The sequence below is a fragment of the Mytilus edulis genome, chromosome 5, assembly GCF_963676685.1.
Source record: "Mytilus edulis chromosome 5, xbMytEdul2.2, whole genome shotgun sequence".
Classification (NCBI taxonomy): Eukaryota; Metazoa; Mollusca; class Bivalvia; order Mytilida; family Mytilidae; genus Mytilus; species Mytilus edulis.
The window spans coordinates 41,838,385-41,857,840 of record NC_092348.1 but is presented as its reverse complement, the minus strand read 5'-3'; the positions used below and the strand labels follow the sequence as shown (position 1 = coordinate 41,857,840).

General features: G+C 32.6%; 1 protein-coding gene across 2 annotated transcripts; it reads left to right on the top strand.

Annotated features, from left to right (window-relative positions):
- Positions 1-6,159: 6,159 nt before the first annotated feature.
- On the top strand, positions 6,160-19,456 carry LOC139523696 (uncharacterized). 2 transcript variants are annotated; one of them, XM_071317907.1, is made up of 7 exons: positions 6,160-6,237; positions 11,361-11,483; positions 12,485-12,636; positions 13,495-13,647; positions 14,583-14,744; positions 15,254-15,480; positions 18,079-18,294. In XM_071317907.1, exons 2-7 carry the CDS (start codon positions 11,384-11,386, stop codon positions 18,158-18,160), a joined length of 876 nt encoding a protein of 291 aa, XP_071174008.1. In that variant the 5' UTR covers positions 6,160-6,237; positions 11,361-11,383; the 3' UTR covers positions 18,161-18,294. The 2 variants fall into 2 exon arrangements, with proteins under 2 accessions (XP_071174008.1, XP_071174007.1); XM_071317906.1 differs by having other exon boundaries at positions 6,220-6,520; positions 18,079-19,456.

Below are 19,456 nucleotides of genomic sequence, written 5' to 3'. Positions count from 1 at the left end.
GATTAAATGAATTGAAAACTCAAAAGAAACTGGTAGAAAAAAATAAAACATGACGTACGGATACTCCAAGAGAAAGATAAACGAAACAAGGAACCAGAAATCAGTATCGATATATATATATATTTGGTGTCACGATATCTCAGTAGCATGGGTTCGAATCCCGGCGAGGGAAGAACAAAAAATTTGCGAAAGCAAATTTACAGATATATTAAGTTAAACATTGTTGGGTGATGTTTAGACGAGTTGTATATACATAATGCACACAGCCATGTATCACCATCACTCTGCTGGTGATCCGATGGATAAATCTGTTGTAGAGTTGTCACTGGCTCAGACGTACTTATAAATATATTATTTTCTGTGACTGTATCTTACATTAATTTGTAGGATCCTTTACTATAGATAATTTAGCTGATCTGTAAAAATAACATCTCCATGCCTTATATATCATGTACACTTCTGTAGTACGACGCTAGATTAAAACTGACGTGGAAAGGTAACACCCGGCCACCGAAAGCTTCTTTTTTATGAAGCCCATGTGGTCGTGTGGTCTAGCGGGACGGCTACAGTGCAGGCGATTAGGTGTCACGATATCTCAGTAGCATGGGTTCGAATTCCGGCGAGGAGCAAATTTACAGATCTAACATTGTTGGTTTGATGTTTAGATGAGTTGTTTATATATATATATGGTTTATTCATATAATTTATGTGTGGCGTCTGAAATAATAATAAACTAGTCAAGACAGCTACCACATATCGAAAAAAGGTAATTTAGATCAAAAGCCTATGGATTCTTACATTTTTTTCGTTTGAAATTCCAACTGAGAAAGCCAATCAAAGGCAAAACTTTTAACAGCACACCGGCAAATTCTAATTGATTCGCGATGATAAAATTGGCAGGGTTGAGGTAAAATATCTCGTTTTAATTTTTTTTTTTAATTTTTTAATTTTGAAATGATTTTAACCCATTTTTTTGTCAAAAAGATATGCTACAACAAAACAATATCTTGACATACTAAACTAAAAAGTGTATCAACAAAAATACCGAACTCCAGAAAATTCAAACGGAAAGTCTGTAATCAAATTGCAAAATCAAAAGCTCAAACACATCAAACGAATGTGTTCCTTACTTGGTACAGGCATTTTCTAATGTAAAAAATGGTGGATTAAAACTGGTTTTATAGCTACCTAAACCTCTTTCTTGTACGACAGTCGCATAAACTTCCATTATGTTGACAAAGATGCTTGAACATAACAAACAGTCAAACTGTCAAAAATTAGGGTACATTAGAATATTGTGTTGTAAACTTAATTACTATAAAAATAAAGTTTTAGGCATATAGACAAAGCACATTAGCAAAAATAAAAGACAAAAATACAAAACTTTACCATAGCACAATAACGCAATGACGGGATGTATTAGTACAGAGCCACGTCGTATGTAATAATGAAACACAAAAAGTCATAGAGACAAAGCACGTTAGCAAAAATGAAAGACAAGAATACAAAAATAAATTTATAATGATAATTTAAAATACAAAAATCTACCATAGCACAATAACACAATGAGGGGATGTATAAGTACAGAGCCACATCAAACGGATATCATATTTCTATTTAGGTAATTTCAAAATCAAAATCGTCTCGTTTGTCATAGATTCTGGAAGGAGATGACTGCGTATGTCAAATTCGAGGTATAAGTATAAAAATGAGGCGGAGGAAACCGTGTCAGTTGTTTTGTTCATTTCTAGTTCGGGGATATATTAATGGAATCAGAAAAGTTTGGAATGTTATTTGAAAGAACATCATCAATATATCTGAATGTGAATTTAAATTATCTGGCTTCTTTGATCTTTCTGTTTTTAATAGGTTCTGAAGAGAACTTCGACTAATATGAAAATATTCAAAATTAAAAGAGGTCGGCAAATTAATGTCTGTGAAATACAATATTCTTGACAAATGAATGTCCGCTATATATGAAAATATAATATTCTTGACAAATAAGCTCGTTTGAACCTGTGAAAACCTATGTAAAACTCGTTAACTGTTGCCAAAATAAATGGAATACATCTCTTGTATGTTACATTTATTTATTTATGTTACACTACTACCTCAGGTTAGGGTAAAGGTTGGCGTAAACGTTTAGACCCGCTGCATTTGTAACCCGCTCACTGTTAATTGTTGTTCAGTAGTTGTCGTTTGTTGGTCTGGTTCGTACATGTAGGTGTTTCTCGTTTCTCATTTTTTATATAAATTAGACAGTTGATTTTCCCATTTTATTTGTTTTACACTAATCATTTTGGGACCCTTTATAACTTGCTGTTCTGTATGAGTTATCTAACTTTGAGTATAATAAATTTGATATGTGTGTTATACTAGATCTGGCGACAATCACTTTGAACAAGCAAAAGTAAGACATAAAAGACTTGCAGATTCAGGTACAGTGCTCCTCTATCTCTCTCTTTCTTTTAATTTACAACTCATGCTTTATTTGTTATTTTTTGTGGTCAATTTTGTTAGTAGTGATATTAAAACGTTTATAGATAATTTTCCTAATAAAAAAAAACTCCGTTTTGTTATGCAATTTTAAGTTAACTTTGGATTCCCGTGTAAAAATATTTTCTTTCAGTTAACTTCATTGACTTGTCGTACAATAAGAATAATGGTATTTTTTTTACTGCAAACCAACAAGGCTTGTACGCTTTCTTTATTGATATTGAGTGTAGCCCAAAAAACAGTGCCATTACAATTAGCATTCAATTTGTGATAGTATTGCTGAATCATTCTGCCATGGATCAATCGATTTATACTGGAACTATAGCTGTAATTTCTTTGGACATTGGTAATCTTTGTTCGTCCGATTGGAGTTAACAGAAAATACACATAGAGACAAAGACCACATTCTCTAGATTTTTAACCGGATATGCCATTGAACCCTCTGGAGGATAATCTGGGCTTCTTTCGCAATTTTCCCCTCAGATGAATACGGCTAGATGCAATGTATTCTAATTAATGATATGAAAGTTATTTGCGTTTTAGTGAATTTGATATTTCATTGATGTATAATTTGACAATCTAAAGATTCATAATTGTGTCTAGAAAACCGGACAAATCTTAAAAAGAAAAAGTCGGATAAATATAACGAATGAATTTATTTACTGTTAGAGCTTGAGGGGTTTAAAACTATGTTACTTTTATAATATGTATCAAATGTAGAATTAAAATACGCTAATTGATCTTTTGCAAACGATTGATATGTAAAAGGCGATGTGGGCTTTGTGTCAATGAAACAGCAACCAAACCAAGTTATATCGTGAATGGGTCGGGGATCTAGCCCCAACCATCTGACGCTAAATCGTTGGACAGAAAACTGGCTAATATAAGTATATGTTTAACCTGTAGACGACCCAAATGATAAAAAATATATGTTATTTCTTGAAGTATTCATAAATTTTCAAATAATTTTCTTTTTAATTTTCACAATGATCTAAATTTATGCATTTTTGCATGTTTGTGCCTGTCCCAAGTTAGGAGCCTGTACAATTTAGTGTTTGTCGTTTGTTGATGTGTTACATATTTGTTTTTCGTTCATTCTTTGTACCTATACATTTTGCCGTAATTAGTTTTTTCGTTTGAATTGTTTTACATTTGTGATTTTGGGGTCTGTGTAGCTGACTATGCGATGTGCGCTTGCTCATTATTGAAGGCCATACGGGGACCTATACTTGTTAATTGTTGTGTCATTTAGTCTCTTGTAGAGAGTTGTCTCATTAGTAATCATACCACATCTTCTTTTTTATATTAAGGGCTGATGTCCACATACACTTTCAGAAGTGATCCTTACAAAATTCTTTCCAAAGGGTACCACTATTACTTTTGATGTACGTTGTCTGATTGCCAACGGTTAACTTCGAAAACTTCCTCGAGAAAAACTCTGAATCAATTGATACTAAGGTTGATAAGTATGTCCTTTTGAATGTCATTAGCAAGTGGTGTAAAGTTTTGAATGTCCTTAGCAAGTGGTGTAAAGTTTTGAATGTCCTTAGCAAGTGGTGTAAAGTTTTGAATGTCCGTATCAAGTGGTGTAAAGTTTTAAATGTCCTTAGCAAGTGGTGTAAAGTTTTGAATGTCCTCATCAAGTGGTGTAAAGTTTTGAATGTCCTTAGCAAGTGGTGTAAAGTTTTGAATGTCAGATCCAAATGACGTTAAAGTAAGCAACTCTCATATGTTATCTTACGGCATTCGAGAACAATCAGAACCCACACCCGGTATAGCAAGCTATAAAACAAGGCTAATATAAGGCAAATGCAAAAGAATCTATCGTTCTGATTTATGAACCAAACAACAAACAAAAACAAGCATGACATATACAACAAACGACAACTATTGACTCTGGATAGAACACCAAAAATGTTGGGGGGTTATTCTGTTTGCGGTTTCAATTGCAAACCCCCTCCTTACATGTGACAGTGATTGAGCAGCACAACAAATAAAAAAACTATTAAAATACAAAAAATATTTAAAAAACAGTTTAAAAATGCTTGATCTATAGTTGTTAATTTCTGTGTCATTTGATCTCTTGTGGAGAGTTGTGGCATTGGCAATCATACCACATCTTCTTTTTTATCTTCTCTATGGTCGAGTTGTTGTCTCTTTGACACATTGATGATACCTTATTTCCATTCTCAATTTTATTAATAGACAAAAGTTCTATCTGGAGTTTCTTGCATGTGCTGAAATCTAGTAAAAACTTGAAAGCCAATAGCAACTGGTACTAAAAGAAACAACCAGTAACAACTTCTGAATTACATTATGCTCCTAACTTAAAACAGACAAGTTCGTTCATCATTATTCTTCAAACGTTGACGTACATACTTCAATGATTTTTGTTTATATTGGTAATTCACATCTTATCTTTATACTTACACTTGTTTAATAGTCCCCCCCTTTTTTTTTTTAGATAGATGTGGATCTGTATTGAGGGTTCCTCATTTCTACATTCTCTACTTTTTAGACCATGTTTCTCTATTTATTATTTTATTTATCCGTTGTTTTCCATTCTTTATATCATCATTATAGATAAAAAAAAATGACTGTTCCCTTAAACAAACTGACAAAACTAAAAACAAACTTGTAATTTAGTATAATTCTTACCGTACATATTTCTACATGTTCAGGCATACTGTTAAGACATTATATTTTGTGATATGTACGGTGGTATATATAGTCATAGGTGGACCTTTTGTGTCGGAAATAAAGATTATACATGAGAGTCGGGATGGGGTTCGATTAAAAGAGAATAATGATAATAAAAAAAAATCAGAATTAAGGCAACAACAAAAGAATAAAGGAAAATAGGCAAATTTAAAGAACAGAGAATGATGGTTTGCTAACTTGAATTATTAACTTTAGAAAACAGGAGCATTTTTTATCAGCTGAAGGGTCGGTGCATTTTAAAAGAGGACTGGGTCATTGCCAAGAATATCATACCGCTTTTTTGGGGGCTGTAGGATACCATCAAATGTTTTTTACTGAGGGGGTTCTAGCAAAAGTTTTATGTCTGACTATATAGTATATAAAATGTTGATGATCTTGAAGTGAGTTGAAATATTATTATATCTTTGACAGTGTAAAGTACCAGCAGACTGCTACAATTTCTCAAGGGAAGTGATTCTGGTTACTCCGGCTTATCCGGGCACAGTCATCTGTTATGGTTCATTATCCATAGGATGTTTAAATTTACAGTCAATAGATTTAGATTTGTATAAAACATTTCTTCCTGTTTGGAATCACAATACAAATAACTATATGAAAATCCAAAAATGATTCCTGTTTTTTTTTTAACATTTTATCTTAGTTTTATTTACAAATAATGACCCGCCCTCCCCTCTCCCCCCTAATTCTGTGATAGCAAAATTAATGTACATTTATTCGTAATAAAGTGAAAAAAAATCAGTAATGAAAGTTATTTATATAAAATTTGTAGATTATAATTTACAGTACAATAAATTGGAACAAAGACTTTTCTGTATTTTTGCTTTCTTCTTCATCCCGTATATTCTAATTAGAAAAACTAATCCGTTAAGGGAACACAGCTAGATGTGTGTGCTCCAACACTGGAGGGATCTACATAAAGAAGAATAAGAACTAGAGTTATTGGCTCTTGTATTTCAGTGGCATCCAGGTGGCGTCTCCTGCTTTTCAACCAATCAGAAATATGACAACAAAGAAAAAGCGGTAAAATCAAGCATTGGAGGATAATTTATAAGCAAAGATTTTCTGGGAATATTTCTCTAATTTACAAAAATTTTCTGAAAAGATGGTGTAACAAAATCAAAATTATTTTAAACGGGAAATTGTTTCACCAAATCATTTAATACGTTGTTTTAACCCCATCCAAACAAGTAATTTATTTCATAAATTATGTCACAGCAAACTCTTGCTCACTTCGTTTTAGAAAGAAATATTCGACATTCACCGAGGCGCTCCCCATTGCGCACTTTGCATACAAGTCTTAGTGGTAAGTTTGATAGAGAAAAAACCTCGCCAAGGTTGTTCATTCACATGGCTATAATCTCGAACATGCAACATAGCCAAATACATGTACCTTGGATGAGACTGAGTCTGAGAGACCGGTATGTCTCTGCTGGGATGCATCATTTCATCAGATCTTGAATGGGGGAAACAGTTCAAAAACATAAGCACCATCAGCTCCAAACTTAGCTGCAAAACCAAAGCTCTTTAATAGGTCCTTATGTTAGTTTTTGACTATTTGCGGACCGAATCGAATGTATCATCGTGTCATATGTTTTCATATCATCCATATTTCATCGGTTTGGATACACCTTATCGCTATTTGTCCGTCATTACTGGATATCACAAAGGTTCCCGTAAAATTTTGACGTCATAAAACAAAATATCTGACGCCACAATGGAAAAGTGATTGTTGTATGCTTCAAAAGTTCAAGCGGCATGGTCAGCTGGGATTAGCGATAAGGTGTATTGCACATGCGTCTATTATAAGTTCATTATCAAATTACTCCCTGTTGTGATGTGATAATGACTTTGAGATTTTTTTAAATTGTGCAGAATAACATTTACTTCAAAATTATGTGATAAAAAAAATATCTTCAAAAAATCACTGTTAGACTGTAGTGCTACCTTAATAATGATCTATAAGTTACAGCACAACTGTGTCAAAATCAATACATCCAGCAAGCTTTATACTAAATGAACATCTTTCCAGATACAAAATGTATAACGAAAAGGCATTTAGAATTCCATCATCTAAAACAACTGTACAGAAGGAGTCGTTCTATCCTAGAAAAATTAGAGAGTGGAACACATTTCCCAACTATACTGTCTCCGCCCTGAGTCCTGAATCTTTCGAGGCTCAGCTCCTTTAAATTAATGACATGTTTTAATTGCACTTGTAATTATCATGATTATAGTTAAATTGCACCCATTTCTTTTGTTTATTAATTTCAAAAATTTCATGCGCTCACTCCATGATGTGGCAGAATTGTAAACCAGTTGACGGTGCTGCTTATAAATACCGTAAGAAGAAGAAATTATTTCTCTGCTGCAGCAGGACGCAGGTTCTGGTGTCAATTCATATATATGGCAGCGTTGTATAAGTAGTTCAACTACTGTATCACTGAGCAGCCTGTCAGCCCTTGTGATTGTGAGTGATCCCACATGTGGCTGGCTTCTTGAACTCCAATTATTTTGATCCAAAATTATGAGAACTTGATTGTCTGATTTCTAACCTTGATGTCTTTAGAGTTTGTTGTTCTCTAAGGCACTCAGGCTTTCTCCACCAAGGGCAAAGTTATAGTCACTGTCAGAGATTTCTCTGACTTCCAACAGCTGTTTTGCCAGACAAGCTGGGGCCCTGGCAAAACAGCTGTTGAATGTCAGAGTAATCTCTGACTAACAGTGATCTCACTAAGGATGTTTGGAGGCAGGGGGTCTTGGGTTGCCACCCTTATTTATTACAAGTACTGTACATTTAGATAACAGGGATGATTCCAGGTGTTTTCAAATGGGTCCCTTGACTATCAAAATTGGGAATTTTCATGCAATTGGGATTTTTTTTCCGGCATAAAATCTATGATGAATTAACACTATTTTCCTGTAAAAACGGAAAATGTATCAAGTTTTTCCTATATTTATATATACAATGACTGCTGTAAGAAGTTGTAACATTTTGAATAATCCTGATGGAGCTACTCAGCGGATTATCAAATAATAGTATATAAATATATCATGATTACCAGATCGCTTGACATTCTGACATTCGATTGTGACTAGTAAAACTAAAGTTGTTACATGTACATGAAGTTTATTGTACTTCTTTTAGTAGTTTGCATCTTAGCTATGGTAACCTTTTTACATATAGCAAATAAAAATATCCATTGGGTAATTTTAAACAACTAGTCATCTTTATAAATTGACATTGCTTGAAATTAATTTCAAATTGGACTAGCACATAAGTTCTGTTGAATTCACGAAAGCATTTCCAATGGTTTAAGTCTTATTTTGGTAAGATATTTTTGGCAATTGTGTTGCTGATAAAATTATATGGGAGGTTGTCATAGTTTTACCCTAGGTGTAACCCTAAGGAACAATAAAATTTAAACATTGAACCATAATAATTTGTTTTCAAATTTTAATTGTTTGGATAATTTCCACTATTCATATCATTATCATCTAGACTACAAAAAAGAGTAAATTCTGTATTTATTTAATATTTATTAAGTTTAATTCTCCATGAAGAAACAACTAGATATCATTGAGATGGAAGCCATCTCTGTGGGCCCCGCTGTCAATAACGTTGGGTAAATAAATATAGTGTGAATCAAAATGTAAGTGATGGACAGACCAACAGACAGACAGACCTTTGACCTAGGAAATTGTACATACATCATGACACACCCTCTGGTGTTGGTTAAAATGGATGTCAAGTATAATATTTGAAATCAAAACGGTTCCCAAGATATAGAGCGGACACAATCTTCAACTCAGGACACAGGGTTGTCAACTAAAACCGAAGTTTTTTTTACCTTGACCTTTGACCTAGGAAGTTGTACATACATCATGACACGCCCTCTGATGGTGGTTAAAATGGATGTCTAGTATAAACTTTGAAATCATAAAGGTTATCAAGATATGGAGCGGACACGATCTTTACCACAGGACACAGGGTTGTCAACTGAAACCAAAGTTTTTGACCTTGACCTTTGACCTAGGCAGTTGTACATACATCATGACACACCCTCTGGTGTTGGTTAATAAACATGTTAAATATTAAGTATAAAATCAGAACGGTTATCTAGATATGTAGCGGACACGATCTTCATCACAGGACACAGGGTTGTCAACTGAAACCAAAGTTTTTGACCTTGACCTTTGACCTAGGAAGTTGTACATACATCATGACACACCCTCTGGTGTTGGTTAAAATGGATGTCAAGTATAAACTTTGAAATCATAAGGGTTCTCAAGATATAGAGCGGACACGATCATCACCACAGGACACAGGGTTGTCAACTGAAACCAAAGTTTTTTTTACCTTGACCTTTGACCTAGAAAGTTGTACATACATCATGACACGCCCTCTGGTGGTGGTTAATAAACATGTAAAGTATAAAGTATGAAATCATAATGGTTTTCTAGATATGGAGCGGACAAAAATTAAAGTGTTACGGACGGACGGACAGACTGATCACTATAGGGCGACCCGACTTTTAGTCGGGGCCCTAATAATTTTTTTCTGTGCCCAATAGCATTGTATCTTCTTAAAATACTAACCCGAACCTCAAACCCAAAACATTGAGTTGAGTTTTTTTTCTATCCTTCATTGATTTGTTTATGTCGTCCTTTATTCTAAAATGCCTAGACAGTCGGACTTTTGACAGAAATACATATTTATATTTTTCATAAATATATATTTGATAACGAGTTGTGTTAATCGATCTGCTTTGACAATAGTCCGAGATTACTCTGACGTCCAACGGCTGTTTAGCCAGACAACCTGGTCACACGGCCCAGCTTGTCTGGCTAAACAACCGTTGGGTGTCAGAATAATATCGGACTACCTTTACGAGATCGGCGCACATTAAATTTATCAAAGGTATTGTCAAAATTAATAAGTTTTGCTCCCTGCCAAGGTCTGCTTTTACGAGACCCATTTTGGCAAAAAGCATCTGTAATCGACCTGCTGGGCGATCTGCCTTTACGAGATCGAATACTCCCATGTAACATTTTTTTGTCAAATTTTTGATATTCTAACTATAAGGTCTCACTCTGCTTTAAAATTACGAGACCAAATGTATTGAAAAACTTCTCTTAAACTTTTGAAAGAAAACTTACAACAATATGCTCATTTACCTTATCTTAACAATCTTCTGTTGACATTATTCTTATTCGGCTTTTAACACGCTTTGATGAGAAATGCTGGAAAGTTGTAATTGCCTAAGTCAAAAACGGAAAAGTTTCCGGAAATATTATTTTTTTTTTCAATTGGGAATTTATTTTTACCCATTTTTTTCGGGGCCGCTATAGGAATTGAGGGCCGCTAAGCGGCCCTAAACTATATAGTAGAATCATCCCTGGATAAGTTAATGAAGAAGTTATAGAGTACTACAATGTAATTATATAAAACACAATTAAGATAGAAAACAATTAAAAAGCGAACAGAACAAAAAGAATTTTTTTTATCACATGACAAAACTAAAATATATTGAGTTACAATACATCTATATCATTTTCCGTCAATTGCATCAGAAAAGATGATAATGTTTAAAAACCATTAATGGTTATCTGGTTAACACTGGTAGATGAAAAGCATTCAACCGGTTACCCTAACAGATTGATGGACATGTGCTGGTCTTTAAGTGTCGTTTAAGGATGAAAGGGTTCATAAAGTTGCCGTACCTGACAAATATTAGATTTATGACTGTCATACATATATATGTCCGAGATGAGATGACGGATAAGTAAGATGTCCCACTATCATCGTAGTAAGTCTTCAAATCTACTGTACAATTTGTTTGCGCTCAATTTTTAGCTAGCCTGACTTTATACATTCTCAGATATCCAAACCTAGTCACACTAAAATATAACAGTTTTTTCTTCATTTTGTGCCTTACTATAATCAGCGATCTTTCTGAATCCAGATAATCCACCTTTTTAACATTTTATGAATGAAAGTAGAATGTAAAAAAATGTTAAAAAAAGTGTATTACTAGACTTGAAAAGATTGCTTATCATAGTTACATTTAGGATCACTAAAATGTAGAAAATACATTTATCTATTAGTGTAAATACATGTATTTTTATTTTTTTTATTTTATTAGGTAGTGATGCTGTTGCCTCTCCCATGTCACCAGATGAGGAGGTTATTAGACAAAGAGGTCAAATTAGAACCAGTCCAAGGAAAAGAGCATTCCAGACATCAACCCCTGCCATCACAGATATTGGTTTGTCATTACTTCTTAATAAAATATATATAAAAAATTCAGGATCTGTGGTGTAAATATCAGTGAGACCAATAATGGTGTTTTGTATAAAAGAGAATTTGTAGAAACACTTGAAATATTTTCAAAAAGCATTGCATTATTTATGTTATTTCAGAAAAGATTGAGTACACATAGCATACCAGTATTCACACTTAACCACTAGTCCTACGGTCCTGGCTTGATTTTTCTCAACAAGCCGAAAGAATCCAACTAAAATTTTGCTTCATAATGGCAACACACTTGTCAAATAAGAGGCCATGATTTTTGCCAATGTTTGCTCTGAAGTTCCATACAAAATTTAATGTAGTCTTTGAGTGGGAGTCTTGTTTTGTACATTAATCATATGAGTCTTATATGGCATAAATTGTTTACATGCATGTTGTCAGTTAAGGTAAATAAATCATGTCGGTCACCATTTGTGTTACAAATTCAGACCAGAGGCAGAGTGACTAAATTTGGTTTAAAGAAATTAATGGAATTTGAGCCTCACAAACATTGACTTTGTTTAGCACATTTCAGGGGTTTCATTATCTTTCATGTTGACTGGTACTTTCCAGGTTTCTAGGTGGTACTTTTCAATTTATTCCATGAATATCTTATATAAAAATTCCTAAATTTAGGCGGTACTTGTCAATAGCATAGGAGGGTAAAAGTACTTGGTACCGCCTCCTAATGAATGGCCTGACATTTAAGTTATTATGTATTCAGTTGTATATAAATCTGTCTGAAATGTAAATGTTTTATAATTTAAATTTTATGAAATATAAACTATACACTTATTTGGAATGCTATTTTTCTTGCAGTAGGTGAGTGGTTCTTTCCAGAAATTCAAGCCTCCTGTTCTGATTAAAATTAGCCTCCATGATGTTGCTAAGTGTATTGAAATGGGCATTAATTACCCAAACAATCATCAAGCAATCATGTTTTAAATAAATAACACATAAAGTTTATCTATGTTGTAGGTTTATTAGACACATCATTAGATACCAGTACTACCTCATCCAGTGGTTCACGTACACCCACACGTAAAAGTGCTGCAGATGGAGTCAGAAAAAGGCTTATGTTATCAACATCTTACATCAGCAGTGATCCAGAAGACAGTCCTTGTCCAAAGGTTAACTTAATTAATTTGGTTGAAACCTCTGAAAATGGAAGTTTGAATGCCAAATTTTTTAATTTTTTTTTCTAATAATGTAATTGATATAATTAATTGGAGACATGTGGGATATAGGTCAATGAAAAGGTTATTTAAATGTGTTAAGTTTCCATTGCCAAAAATCTAAAAGAAAATATTTCATATTTGTACTAAACAATACAAATGGCTTTAAGCAAACTTTGAGAAAAAGAAAGATATATTCTTGATCGGTTACCATCAAACAAAAGTATCAGATCTGATTTATAAATTTTGTGGGCATAGCTGAAACAGAAGAAGCTTTCCTTTAATCTTAAGCCTAAAGAAATGTATACTTGTTTCACAAGGTTAGGTAGAAGGTAGATAAACAAATTTGTTTTAATGCCCCACCTAGGGGCATTATGTTTTGTGATCTGTGCATCCATTTGTTAGTCCTGTTTAAGTTTAAGTTGAGGTAGTTTTTGATGAAGTTGAAGTCCAATCAACTTGAAACTTAGTACACATAGATATAAGAAGATGTGGTATGAGTGCCAATGAGACAACTGTCCATCCAAGTCCCAATTTGTCTGTTCCCTATGATATTATCTTTCTAATGATAATGCCATGTTAGAGTTGATCCCAATTTCATGGTCAACTGAACATAGAAAATGATAGTGCAAATTTGGCATTCGTGTACTATGGACACATTCTTGTTTTTTTCTTCTTCATATTTTACATTAATCGTACAGGGAAATACATGTATTCTTGTCTTTGATGTTGCTTGAATAATTAAAATTGTCCAGAATGTTTATAATAGTACATTTTTAGAAAGTTTTTTTACCTAATTTTTTATTTTTTCAGGGTTTAACACAATCAGCAGCGAAGAAGCGTAAATCTAGCAAAGGAACCAATGCATTGCCAGTTTCAATAAATAAGAGATTATCTGCCCTTAGTTCTGAACAATTAACAGAATTGCTGGGTAACCTTATAAACAAACATCCAGATTTGAAAGAGGTATTTGATATTTTCCTAATGATGTAAAAAGTGAATTTAAAAGTAATGTTACATTTATCAATGAAAAAGAAAATCAACACTCAATAACTTTTAACCCTTTCGCCGATGAGTCCCGGTTTACCGGGATTCACGCTTCAGACTGCTGACGACGAGTCCAGTTTTACCGGGATCGGAATACATCTTTTATGTTTCCCGCTCAAAACAGTGCAAACATGAGTTATCTTTCTTTGATGAATACCCGGATGAGAGTGTAAACATAGCGCTTCCGTTTGTTGAAAACCGTGTCAAAATCAGACGAAATTTACGGAATTTACGAGAATTTGAAATGAGGGAACATTTTTTTTGAAAGAATATGGAAGAATTGAAGCCAAACTAGTATACTTTTTTGACATAAAATGTCGTTTTATGAACAAAACACTTGGAATGGACATCGTTCAGTGTGAGGAATTTGTACAGCCTCATAAAATTTTTCAAAAGTTTGCCGTTTTGGGTTAAAAAATTACGATTTGGGGTCAAAGAGCAGAATTTTGAGAATTTCACCTAGATAATGCCGAAAATTTGAATATTTTATGAGGAAAAAATTATCAAAACATGAATAAAACTGTGAACATGGTGTTAGTGAATGAAATAAATACACAAATAACTACAAACAAGTTTTTATTGACATTTATTATGAAGATCTCCCACTTGAGCAATAGTAGCCAGGGAAGCCATCGTCTCAGAGTAGCTTCTGTCTGGGCAGCAATCGGTGAAAGGGTTAATTGTCAGATCGTGATTTTTTATTTTTTATAAAACATTTTATAAGTCAACTTCTATTCTGTTCAGGCAGATATGAATATGTATTTGTGCATACAAAACCAATTAGACCTCCCTTAGAGTTAGAGTTCAGTTCTGTTAGTAGATGCTATGTGTTACTTTTGTCAATATTTTTTCAGGAAGTTGAAAAAAGTTTACCTAAACCAGATATTGGACATTTGATGGACAATTTGGAGTATTTTAGGAAAAATATTTTTAAGTCATTGCCAAATTCAAGGTGGGGATCAAGTAGGGATGCATTTTGCTTTCGTAGAGTAAAAACCCATGTTGAAAACTTTAAGGTACGTGTATACAGAACTGTGATATCAATTTACATATTTTTTTTCTTCAAATCTGGGCATTGTACTGTGGACTAGAAATCAAATAAATATAAACATGAAATTGCTGCTAAACCTTAAAGTAAAACAAAAACAAAATAAAAGTCATTATTCACACCTGCATACTTCAAAATATCAAATTAAGATTTTCATATTTTATTTTAAAATCATTTCTCAAATTATATGGAATGATCTGTAATTTCATGTAAAAGAGACCTCAAATATGAAAATCCATGAATGTCCCCAAGTCACCTACATTTTAAGCATGTTTGATGAAATTTGAAAATAACAGACATAGCACAAAAAAAACCATATTGGTATTACTGTATATTGATGATTTTTCACTGCTGCAGTCATATCATCAAAAGATATCAAAACTCAACAAGAATCTTAATATTTCATATTTTAACTATCCGTTGTCAGGATTATTTTTTCACGTTTTATACATGTATATTATATGTACCCTATTGCAGAGTACATGTATAAGTCAAGGTAAACAACTTCAGGATGCCGGGTCATGGGAAGCCAGTCTAGAGTACATACTTCAAGCCTGGGAGTGTGTAGGTAATACCCCTGACTGGGACAATGTAGCTCACAACAAAAGTAAAGAAATCTGCTTCCGTAACCTAGCAACACAGTGTAAGAAATCTGTCAAGGAAAGCAGTTTAGACAAGGATGCTTATGTAGCCATCAAAGACAGGTAATTCATTTTGTATACAGTAACACTGTTGTAAAATGGTATCCACCTATGATAGTATAGGGGCATTATGTTTTCTGGTCTGTTTGTCCATCTGTCCCGCTTCAGGTGAAAGTTTTTGGTCCAGGTAATTTTTGATAAAGTTTAAGTCCAATCAACTTGAAACTTGGTACACATGTTCCCTATGATATGATCTTCCTATTTTAATGCCAAATTAAGAGTTTCTACCCCATTTTCACGGTCCACTGAAGATAGAAAATGATAGTGCGGATGGGGCATCTGTGTACTGGGAACACATTCTTGTTAAGTTCTATATTTAATCTTCAACATTTGAAATATGATTTATTTTGTTATTATTGACAGAATAATTATTTGGAATAAATTGCAGACTTCTTTAATTAATTGTCCTGAACATGCATGAAATATTTGCTATTGGACCTTAAGTTACCAACCAACAATCAATCGATCAACCATGTCATATAGGAGGAAGTTAAAGTAACATTTTCTTCAATTACTTTGTCCCAAGCTCTTTAATGCTGAGCTATGTACGATTACTTCTTTGAAGCTGATACATTTTCACAGAAATAGTTTGATTTTTGAACTTTGGTAACTTATTTGACTATTTGTAAAATTGCATCTCAAGTTAAAAACTAATAATAATAGTGTTCTTCACTGTAAGGAATTAAAGATATTGACCTATTAAGACCCTATTATTTGATTGATTGATACCCTGTCTCTGTTGTTGGATGGGTAATAAACTATTGTTTGTGAGTAATTTCATCCTTTTGCATTCCCCTTTCTCTAAAGGCCCATATGTCAGAGTGCACCTTTAATATTGGTTGGATGGTTGGTCATGTACATAATTGCCACAATTTATAATTAACTGCCATTTATATTCTGTAATATTTGTGATTTTTTTTTCTCTTCAAGTTTTGAAATTGCTAGACCCTTTTATCAGTCAAGGGTATAACTCTATTTGGTTATTAGGCCAACTAAAATTAATTAGTAGATTTTCATCCAGATTTAAAAAAAAAAATGGGGTGGGTTGGAGGATTTTATTTCATATGAAACCCTCATGTGACCAGTTCTTCATACCGCGGGGATATAAGCAAGTGTAAAATAAGCTTAAATAATGTATATACATGCATACATAATCTTACATAATTTTTCAAACTCATAAATACATATTTCTTATTGGCTACCACTGTTATGCATGCAATTGCTGTTTTAGAAACCTATTTATAGTAAACATCAAAGACGTGGAGAAATGCTCCCTTCAGCATGTCCAGGTGGACTACAATGTATATCTTCACCAATTTTTTTTTCTTTCTAAGCGATGGTTTGTTTAAAATAAAATTACGCAAATGTATTGGTACAAATGTATGCAACACAAGTATTATGAGTACATAATATAAATAAAATGAAAACTCAAACAGTGTTGAATGTAATAGGAATGATAGGGTTCGTGATAAAGCCAGATGCAAATATAATTATGATGTAAAACATGAACTTAACCAAAAAGAAATTGTTGTTTAATGACTATAATGAGGGAATTGGGACAGAAGGTGTTTGTTGTTTGTCAACAAAAAACCACAGCCATGGATAAATCTAAGGGCTAGCTATAATAAAATTCTGGTGTTTGTGGATTATTTTGGGGTCAATTTCTTTATTCCAGTGATGTTTTTTGTACCAATCTGCTCCACGATTCTTGCGCTTTGGATATCATTCACAGTCCATATTTCCTGACACGAAGTCATTGAATAAAAAAAACACTGTTTTCTAATCATTTGTGACATACCGCGATTTGCTTTCTTAGACACTGCGTAACCCGAATATTTCACACCCTTCTCTTAATCAATCTCTATTCTCGATAAATGATGTCATCATACAGCAGCAGAATATGTCGACTTCATCATTTTCATCACGATTACTCTAAGAAATACAAAACCGAAATTTGTAACAGTAAGTTTTGAGATATCATTATTTTTTTGAAAATAAAAAAAAAATTGCAGCGGACTTTTTCAGAGGGGCAGGCGGGGATAAAAATCTATGAATTAATTTTAATTGGCCTTAGAGACAAAATAACATATGTACTTTACATGTTTCAAAGGGAAATACTCAGTCTTTGTTTTGTTAAAATGTAAACAAGTTCTATTGATATTATTGTCTTTATGTATAGAAAGCTGGTCATAGTTTGCAAATAATTCAAACATACCATTGACAGGATAAAGTATATAAAAAAAATTTTTTATGCCCCACCTACGATAGAAGAGGGGCATTATATTTTCTGGTCTGCGTTCGTTCAACTGTTCTTCTACTTCAGGTTAAAGATTTTGGTCAAGGTAGTTTTAGATGAAGTTGAAGTCCAATCAACTTGAAACTTAGTACACATATTCCCTATGATATGATTTATTTGCCAAATTAGAGTTTGACCCCAATTTCATAGTCCGCTAAACATAGAAAATGATAGTGCGATGGGGGCATCTGTGTACTATGGACACATTTTTGTTTCTGTTAATTTACTAAAATGTTCAAGCAAATTAAATGTTAATCAATTTGAATTAATAAATTGAAGTAAATAATTTATAATTTATCTTGTAGGTTGGAAGAGGCTGTTATAATTAACAACCAGATATCACCATGTATTGAGATAGTTGATAAGAAAATACAGAAAATTAAATAAGGAAAGCAGAAGCAACTTGAAAAAGAAACTGGAATGAAGAAAGAAGATAGATAGAAAAAATCATTGAAGAAGATTTTTCCAGGGATTTCCTGAAATTAGCAGAGAAATGAAGTTACAAAAATTGAAACGAGATTTTTATTAAATGAATTGAAAATAATTGACTTAGTTTGACAAAATTAACAATAGAATTATTTTTATAATTATGAAGGATTTATCATATATGATGTGATTCCTGGTTTTGTAACTGTTCTTGTTTTATTTTCTATGTTAACTAGTTTATCATCTGTTACATAATGTTTATGTTTTAAATTGTATTTTAAAACAGATAAAATAAGAATAATTTTATACCAGACTGATTATGAATGATTTTTATATCAGACTATTGTAATAATGCTAAATATTGTTTTTATCAAAACACATATAAGATTTTTTAATTTGAATTTTATTTAATGGAAAAAATTAACTGCAATTGATAGAATACTTAATTGGTTAAAATCTTCCCTTATTTGACAAGTTTTTATATCCATGTTTATGGTGAAAGTCTTAATTGAGAAAACATTGATCGGAATGTACTTATACTTTTATATGTGAAACACATGTATAAACGAGTTGTCTTTCAAGATTTAAAATTTTAAAAAATAATTAAAAATGTAATCAGAACAATTGAATAAGAATGAAATGACTAAAAGTCAGAAAAAATGAGGTGTCAGTAAAAATAATATGTGTATAACATAAGGCCATGGAAAAATAATTCATGGTTTTCCCTAACCCGTCCGGGTCATTGTTTAACCGCCGGGTCTTTTAATTTAATTTTTTTTTTTTTTTTTTGCAGAGACAACAAAAAGTGTTTGAAATATGCAAGATTAAAGTTCTGCTGTAGAAACAAATTTTCCCATGTTAGGGGAAACCAACAATTAATTTTCCATGGCCTAATATAAGATTATGGATGTGTATAATTGAGAATTATTTTGTTACCATGTTTGTTAAACAACTTTCACTTATGGTGCTACCAAATGTATATATTTTGTTATACTTTTTGCTGTTGATATATGATAAGTAGTATGAAATGTAAATTGTCACATGGGGCATAATGTTCCACATGTTGACTTTAATGATGAATACATGTGTATTAAAATCATGTAAATTATAGATACAAATCAATACCATGTGTATGTCTTTAATATTAATGGATTTGTGTATTGATAAAATATTATGATTCTGACCAAGAAAAAAAATAAAGGAAAAAATTATAGAGAAAAAAGTAGAAACGTTATTTTAGTAGAAAATACAAAAAAA

What these genes read in the sequence shown, in the direction of transcription:
- LOC139523696 (XM_071317906.1), top strand. Translation starts at nt 6,424, where the DNA reads ATGTCACAGCAAACTCTTGCTCACTTCGTTTTAGAAAGAAATATTCGA. An exon ending in CCCTGCCATCACAGATATTG is followed by an intron (nt 11,484 to 12,484) that starts GTTTGTCATTAC and finishes TCTATGTTGTAG; the next exon opens with GTTTATTAGACACATCATTA. An exon ending in TATGTAGCCATCAAAGACAG is followed by an intron (nt 15,481 to 18,078) that starts GTAATTCATTTT and finishes TTTATCTTGTAG; the next exon opens with GTTGGAAGAGGCTGTTATAA.